We start from the raw sequence: 11,453 nt of genomic DNA, 5'->3' as shown, positions 1-11,453 counted from the left end.
AGGGTTATTTGTTGGCTGTCACACTCAATACTAGCAAAACTGAGCTGCCTAGATTTTGTTCCCATAGAAAACATGCTTCAGTTTGGCAAGAAAGAAAACCCAACACAGACCAAAAAAAAAAACCCACAAAAAATAAAAAACAAAAAAACCAGAACAGACCAAAACAACCAACCAAAAAAAAAAAAACAAAACCCAAAAACCCCAAAAAACCAAAACCCCAACTGACTTGAAAGAGAGTGGATTCCTGCAGATCAGCCAGTTATGGAGAAATCCTCTTTTTAAACATTTCCTTCAGGCATAACTGGGGGATTAACAGCTGGAGTGAAGGAAACAGAAAATGTACACTTGAGCAGTACAATGGACTTCCAAGAACAAAGGCTAGCGAAAGCAGTATTAGGATTTACACTGTAGAAAAAGAAACAAAGTTTTAGAAATGTTAGATTATTGTTTATTATTTAGAATGTTCAGATTTTTGTGCCTATCTCAGCAAAAAGGGAATTGCTGTTGTATAACGCTCAGGTATTTGGCAGGCAGACAGATAATACATTTTTATCAGGAGCTGCAAATGAACCCTTTCTCTTAATAACTGAGCAATCATACTAATCTCATATTCACTAAACTGGAAATCTGCAAGATAAGTTATCAAAGCTGGTGCTTCGATTCTGCACTGCACAATTCTCTGTATGATTTGCCTTTCTCATTGAGATAATAAGGTCTGTAGTCATGATATCCTATGGCCAACTAATCTTACTGAGACCTATGCGTGTACTGCAGTTGAGAACATACATTCCTACTGAAGAGTTTTTAAGCAGATAAAGAAAGCATATCAGATATTCAATGTTCTAGCAAAGTCAGCAGCAAAGGATGTACAAAAAAAAACCAAACAAACAACCAAAACCCAAACACCAAAAACAGCATTCTTCCCTTTTGTTTTAGAAGTAGTAACTGATCTTGTTAAAATGAGTTTCATTGCAAAGGAAAATACAGTATTTGTCCACACAAGCATTGGTGTCAAAATAACTGCTCTGAGAAAACACAAGGCAGGAAGCTCTCTATTAAGAAAATAACATTTAATTACTGTGCAAAATAATACCTTCTGAATTTAACTGACCTTGTATGTCAGTGTATGCTGCAGACACAGAAGTCCATCCCACTCCTGGCTTTCTTAACCACGGTGGAAAAAGGGCAGCAAAAGAACTCACATGGCAGATTTGCCTGTGGCATGACTACAAGAGCAATGTCAACAGCTCTAGCCACTGAAAGGAGTGAGGAAAAGGATCCATTTCAGCTCAAGCAGCTCCCGAGACAAGCACTGTAAACATCAGCTAATCTCTAACCCAAAGATTTCTTCCCAGCCCTGCTACTGGAACACTTCTCTTGGAGCTGTTTGATGGGCTGTAGAATTTGGCATGGACCTGTCACTTCCACCTTTATATTACTAGCAAGGCTTTTACTGATCTGCTGCTATTTTCTACAAGTATTTAAGAGTATTTAAAAATATATTTAAAGCAACCCTATCCAAATAAAGCTCCTTAAAGATTGGATAATTTAAAACATAATGGTTTTATTTAGAGTAACATACAACATACATATGAACAGAAAAAAACAAGTAAGTACAATGCACTATGAAGAGGCTGTCAGCTAAATACAAGGTCTTCTCTGAAGGCTTGAGTAAACTGTTTTCCAGTGAGGTTACAATAAGAAAGGAGGTGAAAACATCTACAATAACTTATTTCTTAAGAAAGCTGTTCTATAAGCCACTTCCTCATGCTTTTTCAGATTGTCACTTTAACATCAAAAGTAATGAAGAAAATCAGAATCTGTATCCTAATGTGAACATTTGTTTCAAATAAAGTGAAAGAGCATAGCTCCAATTAGTGTTGTTTTTGGTTTTTTTTTCCCCCCTTAAAGAGTCCACTGCTTCTCCTGTGAAGCATATTTCTCTCACTACCTAACAAATAGCCTCTAGCAAAATGTTACTGGCCACATTTTGCAGAGAGATCAGACACTCAGTGTGAATTTATGCTATAGAATCAGCATGTTTCTTCCTTCTTCCCTCCTACTTTTTACTGCTACCAACACAGTTTTCACAAACAATGCCACTTCACGGCTACATGAACCATACTTCATAAAACCACTCCAGTTTTCACCTCAGAGACACCACTAAAAACCTAATACTTTTTTTTCCCCCCCTTTTCTTAACAAAAATAAATTCCTTTCTTTGTAAAGAATCACCTCAGATCTTCAATAAGATGCTGCTTGTTATTTCTCAAGGAATGTTGACGATTAACTTAAAACATGACTACAGAAACTAAGAGTAATAAACAATGGGTTTATAAGGAAGGGTAGAAGTTTCAGCATCCTTTTAGTATTCATAGAAAGTTATTTTAAGCACTAGAAGCAAATTGTACATTATTTTAAACAAAATTTGATTAAAAATAACACCACTCTCCATGCTCTTCCTATGTCAGCTTTTGGTAGCTCAGTCTTCTGGCTCATATCTGAGGATAAAAAAAATAAAATCAAATCAAAACAGAGTAGAAAATAGCTGAGAGACACTTGGTCTCTAACGAAAATATGAAACCTAAGTAATGAATTGCTCCCACTAGTGGTGCAGCCCTGTCAAGATTCAACAAGTGCCTAAGGGCACAGACAGTACAATATTATATATTTTCCAGAGTACTTTCTGCTTTTAAAATTGGCCAGTTTACCAAATAGTAGCTTGAAAGCATGAATAAGACTCTACTCACAAATCCCAGTATACAAACAGAAGTTTAGAAGTTCCACCTCTGTCCTCCTACAGAACACATCTAAGGCATCCATGTTGCCAGTGCTCACTTGCCATTTGCAGAAGGACAATTTCCTACCTGATACAAGGCCAGCACATATCCTTATTTACTCAATATGAGCCTAACCTTGCTTACATACTGTGCCATTTATCATTCCCATAAAGAAATGTGGAAGAAATAAGACAATGTCAAAGTAGCTGGTACACATCCCACCTGTACCTCTGTGCTGCTGCTGTGGTTAGCTACCACACTCACTCATGTCATGTAGGCACAACTCAATCCCATACACCTAACATCCAGCTATTAAGGACTGGCTTTTCAAAAACCAGGGAACAGCCTACTAGAAATCCAAGGGAAATTTTGTAGTCTGGTTTTAGAGAGTTTTGTATTTATAAAAGCATGTAAAGGAGCAGAATGTGGATCTTGTTCAGACAGACTGAACAGCACTTACTTGGAAAGCCTTCTTCGTAGATCCTTTATCTGCTCGTTCTTCTTAGTAAGAATTTCCTTCATGTTGCGGTAGGCAGCTGTTTGCTGAAACTTCTTCTCTAACTCCTACATAATAGCACCAACATATTACTTACACGTTGTCAAAACCAGGCTAATACATTTTCTAAAATATGAGCTTTTCCTCCTCAAGTTTCAAAACAGTAGTTCTATTCCTTATCCAAACGTAGATGAAACCAGCTGGTAGATTTAAAGGACATCAGTGGGAAGGACAAACACAAGTCTCATTTTCTATGGAAATCAGACAACAAATCTTCTGAAGACTGGGAACACTGTTCTAAGTTAAAAGTTTCTATGCAAACACACATACAGTTTTTAAGTGTTATTTCATTAAAATCATGATGTTCACTCTGGTTTTGCTATTCTACACATAACATGTTTCCAATGAAGTAACAAAAATGTGTAGTAAACAATGAAAATTAAGTAACAAACGTGACCCAATAAATTCTGTGTTCTTGTTCACTTATTAATGAGGTAAAAAGTGAGTAAGGAGCTTTACATTACAATCAAATGCCAACCTTCTCAGCTGTGGATAGCTGATCCTGAACCTTAAGCAAGTCATGTTTTGTTGTCACCAAGTTCTCTTCCAGGAACTTTTGGTTTGCAGTAGAATCACTCAAAGTCTTCTCAAACTGACATTTCAAAGCTGCCACTTTATTCTCCAGTTCAACGATATCCTTGTTTACATCAGTCTTCAAAAGAAGAAATATTTAAAGTACGGTAAATGAAAAAGAATATTTGAAGTGTCAGATGCAAAACTCCACAGAAATGGGTACACCTTAATTTTTATGACTTACGTTTGCCCTGTTCCTCTAAAGCACAAACTAAAAGTGCTACAGTGAGAAAGTCATTTAACAAAGGAAGTTAACTAACAAAGTTGGTTAAAGCACTGGGTAATTTTTAACGCAAATAACAACAACAACTTGTAAATAAATGCATTTTTCAGACAGCTGAAATGGCTCCTCTGCCCAGCTGAGGTTTCAAGATCTTGTGTTTCCCTTCTTTAGATGTGAGGTGAAACCACATGATGAAACATACCACATGAAGGGAAGGATGAAAGTGTTAAGGACCATGTTAGCAGTCAGGTACTGATGCTGCACTGTTCAAGAGGAATCTTCACATCCTTATGACATGAAACAACCCAAACTCTTCTGGCAATCAGTCCCAGGTAACAAAACGTACTGTGTAACTGTTCTGTGGATTCCATTTGAAAAAATCACTCTCAGGTACAAAAGGTAAACTTCATACTTGCAAAAATACAGTGACTCAGGATGAGGCTCAACTACCAGAACCTTAAAAAGAACAGAAATCTAGAACTAAGGAAGCTCTGCTCCTTTGTATTCAGTGTAAGACACCAACTGATAATGGTACCTGCACAGAAAAAAGTGAATTTTGAATTTTGGGACTGAGTTCAAAACTGTGATGCTGAAAAGCATCACACTTTGGGGTCAGAATGATCCCCATCTGTTCTGAACTGTACCACTGAAATCAGACAATGATGCAAAAAAATTCTACGTCCTTCTGCTAACCTGATCCACCAGAATCATTGCTCCCCTCGTGTGGAACACACTTGGCCTGTGGAACCTTATTAAACTGTTAAAAACCAGAAGAAAAGTCTGCTGAACTAAAACAAGCTGTGACTCAGCAGTCATTTGTTTGTCTACAGAAGCTGAGAACTGCTCCTTAACGTGCATCTGGGTTCGTATGATTGTATTGTCACCCATCTCATAAAGACATGAGAAGAAACCAGACAAAACGTAGCATTTTCTCCAAATAACTAATACACTCATTAATTAAATTAAGTTCTATACATTAGCACTGTATTTCCTGGCTAGTTTCAACTACATACACGCACACAGCAATACAGAGTGAAAGCTGGAGAAGAAAGTGACAGATGAGGAGAGAGTAAGTTTGAACATGAATGCTGCAGGTACTTGGCTGCCCTGACATTCAGGCAAATTCAGATTTAACCAGCAAAGTAGGAAGAGATTTGCTTCCAATCTTTTAAAACAGCAAGCACCAATGTCCAGGATTTAATAAAATCCTTTAATAGTAAACCTTTAATAATGTAAGGCGTAAAAAAGCAGATAAAGAAAACATTTGCCCTGATTGGATATATCAAGTTCCCTATTAAACAGTATTACTGAATACAGATTTTGAAAGTTATTAGATATAACTGAAAAGTACTAAGAAAAATAAGTACATACCATAAACCAGTGAGTAAGCAAAATAAAAAGAAATGAAGATTAAAATGAGAAAAATCAAAGTGGAAATGTTTTATGACACTGAATTTCAAGTCTGTCAATACAGCTGGAATTCAAAAAGGCTCTCAAAAGGCTGGGATTAAAGTGTTCTAATTTTGTTAAAAGTTTGCACTGAAATGCTTTAGATTTAAGAAACAACTATAAATTGACACACTTTAGAAAATTCTGATTATCAAAATAAGGGTACAGACAAAAATACCAATGTGACATGAAAGGATTTATGTGCCAACTTACATGAGTGTTAATTTTTTAGGCCTTTTTCTGCAGCAAATAATCACTACGCCTGAATCAACATTTATAGAAAAGGCTAACAGCTTCAAGTAGTAGAAAGATGATCAACCTCTGTCATCTGACCCATGCTCACTGATATCTGTAGCAAAACTTCAATTAATCTTCAGGAATATGGGATCAGAACACATCTGTAAGCATTTGGGTTTATAAAGTCTGAACTGAGATGAAGCAAGTCCATGTTGATATTGATATTGTTGATTGATTGGTATGTTTGAAAGAATTAGTGTTTTACTGTTGCCATAAAAAAGATTAAGTGGGAAGGAACACAAGAATGTATTTGTATCTGTTAATACAGGCATTGCTCTTGAGAGTATCAACTCTGGACTACTACTTTGTGACAGTACCTGGAATAATACTTTGGTAAGAATGTAGCGTGGTCTATTGGGCACAAAACCTATGTCATATAATAAACCAGCAGACTGCATTATCTGCTGACTGACAGAGCAGCACGAGTGTGACAGTGCTTGCAGGAACACGACAATACTAACCTGAAGTTCTGTACCTGCTAGAAAAGAAACATACCACACAGACCAACGTGGGCAATAGTGTAAAACACTAGGATTTGTACCCCAATCACTGCTTATATTTACCTTTTGATCTCCCTGGATCATCTGCAGATCCTTCAGGGACTTCTCTAGTTTGGATTTTTCATCTAGTGCAGCTGTAGCCTGTAACACACGGAAAATGTAACGCCTCATATGTGTATTTTAATTGAAAATATGAAAATAATAGCCATGGAATTCTTATTTAGATTTTTTAATAATATGTAACCAGCAGTAAGCATCCAAGCTTACAGGAAATTTACCTGTGTTTCTATTGTCTTAAGTCTGGTCTTCAATTTTTCATTTTCTTCTTGGAGACAAGCAACTGTCTTTGGGTAAATAAAAAAGAGAGAGTTTACAGACTCGTGCTATTTTGAATTTTCCAAATACTTCCAGTAAGAAAATGTTTCATGGCTTATGAAAGCAATCACACTTGTAAATGCTTATAAAAATGGCCTTGCTGATACGGACTACTGATTTCTTCCTAAAGCCTATCCTGCAAATCACTGTTTCCTGCCTCTGTCAGCAAGAAATGTGAGTCTCCAGTTCTGCTGTAACCTGTAAGTCCTCTCACTTAAAATTAGTCCTTATTTTACTGAATTGGGAATGGTGCAGTCACTCTCCTGTGAGTATCAAGATTCCCAGTAAACCAAACTGCGCATTTGGACATGCAGTTCTCATTGCTGCTTATCACTTGTATTTTCAATCAATAGGCAGGTAAATATTTTGCAGCTCCTTGCAGCCTTTCAATACCTAAAGGGAGCCTACAAACAGGAGGGGAGCCAACTCTTTACAAGGGTAGATAACAGCAGGACAAGGGGAAATGGTTGTAAGTTGAGGGAGGGGAGATTTAGGTTGGATGTCAGGGGGAAGTTCTTGACAATGAGATGGTGAGGTGCTGGAACAGCTGCCCAGAGAGGTTGTGGATGCCCCATCCCTGGAGGTGTTCAAGGCCAGGTTGGATGGGGCCCTGGGCAGCCAGTCTCTGAATCAAGAGACAAATTCTTACCTTGTTTAGCAGCTCTGACCCTCCTTCATTTATGGGAGCCAGTTTTGGTTTAATGAGCTCTGCATTGGGCTAAAGAAATAACAGAGGTTAAACCATTAGATTATACAGAAGGAAGAGAACTATTCATTTAGTCTGTAAAATAACTATTAACAGTCCATTCAATTTTCTTTTACAAACCAAATGAACCATCTTTTACTTCAGTTTCATTTTTAGTGGTACCTTGGCTCTTAAATTACATATTCAGCTAAAGCTCAACAACAATACTGTATATAGTCAGAAAGGGTGTGCAAACCTGAATTTACAAAAGGCTACTGATCCATAACCACCAAAGGACAGAAGAGTTCAGAAGAGAGAAAAAATTTTTTATTGATTGTAAGTAAAAAAAATAATAATAATAATTTCAGATGTCAAAATAATCTTAATTACTATTTTAAGTATTCAAATACATATTAACTAAATATACACTTAAGCTACAAAACAAATATACTACACTGCTAATCACGCAAGATAAGCTAGAGTCACATCTGTTCTGCAGGGTTAGGGTGAAGGTCCCCCAGGCTGGGACAAAGCCCAGCACACTTACCTGTCCCAGTTTCACCCCAGCCTGCAGGGGAAGGGAACCCAGGAGCAGAGGCTCCAACACATCCCTGGTCTGACTGACTCTGGGATCAGGATTATGAGGCACGCCAGAGTGCAAAACATCTGCAGTCTGGAAGCAGCTAAGGCAACTCGGTGTGAGCCTTGGTGCTGAACTGTAAAATGCTATTTGAAGACTTCTAAGATTACTCTGAATATCTTTTTTGCTATTTTCAGCATGAGGAAGAAACACTAAATAACTGTTTCAAACAGCTGTCGTGACTCCATATTATTATATTTTAAAATAGAACTACCTTCTTGTTTGAAGATGTAAATTCCGACTTTTCAAACTCAGCAACCTGTTCCAACAGTTCTCTTGAAAACAAAAGCAAAGGGAGGCATTTATTTAATGAATGAACCAAGCTAAGAAACACATTTTACCAGGCTAATGCTTTTTGTTGCACATAAGATCCTTGTGAGAAGTACAGAAATCCCATGCAGGTACAATAAGTGCAATAGATAACGTCATCCAATGGTATGGAAAATGCACCAGAACTGTAAGATATACACAACAAGTACTTTTTAGTTAAATCCTACCACCTGCTGTCAACTGATTAACAAGTACAAACATAACCAATAAAAGCATCTACCTGACAAATTTGAAAGTTTCATGCATCCCCCCCCAGCTTATTGATAGAAGTCTTGACACTAATTTGTCATTGATATAAGAGAAAAAGCATAGGCTTCTATGGATAGGAAAAGCATGCAGATAATCAATATTTGGAAGGTCTTTTTGTTATTGGGAGACATTCTATATGGCCAAATATACATTACCGATTCTCCAATTCAGAGATGTCTGTCTGTAACTTAAGGTACCATTTCTCAGCCTGTGAAAAGAGCTGGCGCAGAAGTAAAACATTGGTGTACGTTGTATTTATGAGCTCGGACTCCACTTCACTGTGCACAATGGTCTGCAGCCCATCCAGCATGTCTGCCACCTCATCAACTGTGAAGGTCTCCTCAACAAGCCTGAATGGAGAATTCAAGGTGAGTCACCTCTGACAAAGAAAGATTTTGCACTGTTATGAGACCTCACCACATTAGATATTACTTGTATGTAACGCAGCAGCCTCCTGAAGATGTCCACTGTCAGCAGTCATTAATGAGATTAGTAGCTAGTTGTTGTCTTTACATTTTCTGTCAGTAACACTAAAATAATGAACATTATTTCCTTACAGAAATGCACACAGCAGAAGAAAGCTATAAGGAAATGTCACACTACCTGTGTTAACTTCTAAAAATTCACATAACTAAGTTTTAAAAAGATTTGATTTTTAACATTTGGAAAAATCACTGGGTCTTCCTTCATAGATCCACAGTATGGCCAGGGTTGGAAGGGACCTCATAAAGCTCCAACCCTCCTGCTGCAGACAGGGCCACCAACCTCCCCATTTAATACCAGACCAGGCTGCCCAGGGCCCCGTCCAACCTGGCCTTGAACACCTCCAGAGAGAGGGCATCCAAACCTCTCTGGGCAGCTGTTCCAGCACTTCACTACTCTCATAGTCAAGAACTTCCCCCTGACATCCAACCTAAATCTTCCTTCCCTCAACTTAAAACCATTAAAGCAATTAAACCATTAAAGCATTCCTTCATCAATAAGAACATACAAATGTAAGGTAAGGAAGCCATCCCCTAAAGCATTTCAACCTGTGGTTGTTTCCATTAGAGCTGGTTGTGTTTATGCTCCATCCTACCACACAACACAGACCCCCCCAGGTACCTGCTGTCCTTAAGGTCCTGGAAGCACGAATCCACTGTTTTGAGACACAGGCCACGCTTGAAACGAGCAAAGCGCATGTAGTTGATGGCTTCATTCTGGTGGTGCTCGTTAAGGCCCAGCTCCGCCTGCGGACAAGGATGGGAGCATATAGAGAGCACTCACTGAAAGAAGCAGAAAGGAACGCACAGGTCTGCAGCTGGACAACGTGTCCTTCAGGGCTGGAAACGGAGCACGGAGCTCGAGAGCAAAGGCAACGCGAGGAAATAAAGCAAGCTCCGCGGTCAGCCGGCCAGCCAGAGCTCCGCGCCCCGCGGCAGCGCCACAGCCCGGCACTCACCATGGCGACGCGGCAGCCCAGGCGGCCGTTGGGGCGGTTATGACTACAGGCCGGCCGTTGCCATGGGGAACGCAGCCTCGTGAGCGCCCTCGCCGCTTTCCTATTGGCTACGGCCCGCATACGTCACGAGCGCCGGCCGCCCCGCCGGCCCTATCCCCTGCGCGTCACCCTGTGCGCATGCGCGCTGATCGCCGCGCAGCCCAGGTGGCGTTGCCGATGAGCGTCTTAATTTTTTTGGTTTTGTTTTTTTCAGTCTTCCTAGGGGATGCTTTTAATCTCAGTTGAATCTCAGTTACAGCGCATGGCTAAAGGAAACAAGGCCATCAGGCTGTGGTTAGGAAGGTTGACCTCTTACCATCAGGCTGACCTGTCACCCGAATGTTGATCCGATTCCTCTCCTTCCCACAGCTGATATGCTTTGCTGAGCACCACTGCAAATCTTTCTTGTCCTCCACCTCTCCCCTGGCTTGCTGTGCTGTATGCCACATCACCTCTTTGTCCAAAAACCCTGGAAACAGAAATCATGGCATGTGGGTAGAGGTGTGCAAAATGGATGGGAAGTTATGATTCAAAAAGATTAAGCAGACATGAGTTTGTAAGCTTTCTAATTGGTAAACCAGTTTTAAGAGCCCTGTTTGGCACTGAGATTTTTGCACCGTGTTACAGTGTGACATGCTGCAAATTTCATCCCATTTGGTGTACTCTTCTCTGGGCAAAAAACTGGCTGGGTGGCTGGGCACAGGGAGTGATGGTGAATGGAGTTAAATCCACTTGGTGTCCAGTCACAAGTGGTGTTCTCCATGGATCTGTGTTGGGGATGACCCCATTTAATATCTATATTGATAATCTCGGCAAGGGGACCAACCCTCAGTACGTTTTCATGTGACACCAAACTGAGAGGAAGTGTTGGTCTTGAGGGTGGGAAGGCTCTTCAGGGGTTTCTGGACAGGATGGTTCGATGGACTGAGGCAGTTGTGCGGGCTTCAACAAGGTCAAGTGCTGGGTCCTGAACTTTGGCCACTGCAACCCCATACAGGGCTGCAGGCTTGGGGCAGAGCAGCTGGAAAGCTGGGGAAAAAAAGGAGCTGGGGATGTTGGTGAGCAGCTAGCTGAAAGTGTGCCAGCAGAGTGCACAAGGGGCCAAGAAGGCCAACGGCATCCTGGCTTGTATCAGAAATAGTGTGGCTATCAGGAGCAGGGAGATGGTCGTCCCTCTGTGCTCAGCACTGGTGAGGCTACACCTCAAGTGCTTTGCTCAGTTTTGGGCCCTCACTACAAGAAGGACATCGAGACCCTGGAGTGTGACCGGAGAAGGGCAATGAAGCTGTGAGGGATCTGGAGCATGAGTCTTATGG

The 11,453-nt window shown here is 40.1% G+C and overlaps 1 protein-coding gene across 1 annotated transcript; it reads right to left on the bottom strand.

Annotated features, from left to right (window-relative positions):
* Window positions 1-1,544: 1,544 nt before the first annotated feature.
* LZTFL1 (leucine zipper transcription factor like 1) lies at window positions 1,545-10,198 on the bottom strand. The gene is made up of 10 exons (XM_052694212.1): window positions 10,099-10,198; window positions 9,762-9,886; window positions 8,813-9,007; window positions 8,293-8,353; window positions 7,403-7,471; window positions 6,657-6,722; window positions 6,442-6,519; window positions 3,815-3,988; window positions 3,241-3,344; window positions 1,545-2,501 (listed from the first exon to the last, which is right to left on the bottom strand). Exons 1-10 carry the CDS (start codon window positions 10,099-10,101, stop codon window positions 2,483-2,485), a joined length of 894 nt encoding a protein of 297 aa, XP_052550172.1. The 5' UTR covers window positions 10,102-10,198; the 3' UTR covers window positions 1,545-2,482.
* Window positions 10,199-11,453: the final 1,255 nt, after the last annotated feature.

This window comes from Tympanuchus pallidicinctus, unplaced genomic scaffold (genome assembly GCF_026119805.1).
Source record: "Tympanuchus pallidicinctus isolate F22 unplaced genomic scaffold, pur_lepc_1.0 scaffold3, whole genome shotgun sequence".
Taxonomy (NCBI): domain Eukaryota; kingdom Metazoa; phylum Chordata; class Aves; order Galliformes; family Phasianidae; genus Tympanuchus; species Tympanuchus pallidicinctus.
The sequence above is the reverse complement of the archived record's forward strand: the minus strand, read 5'-3'. Positions and strand labels throughout refer to the sequence as shown.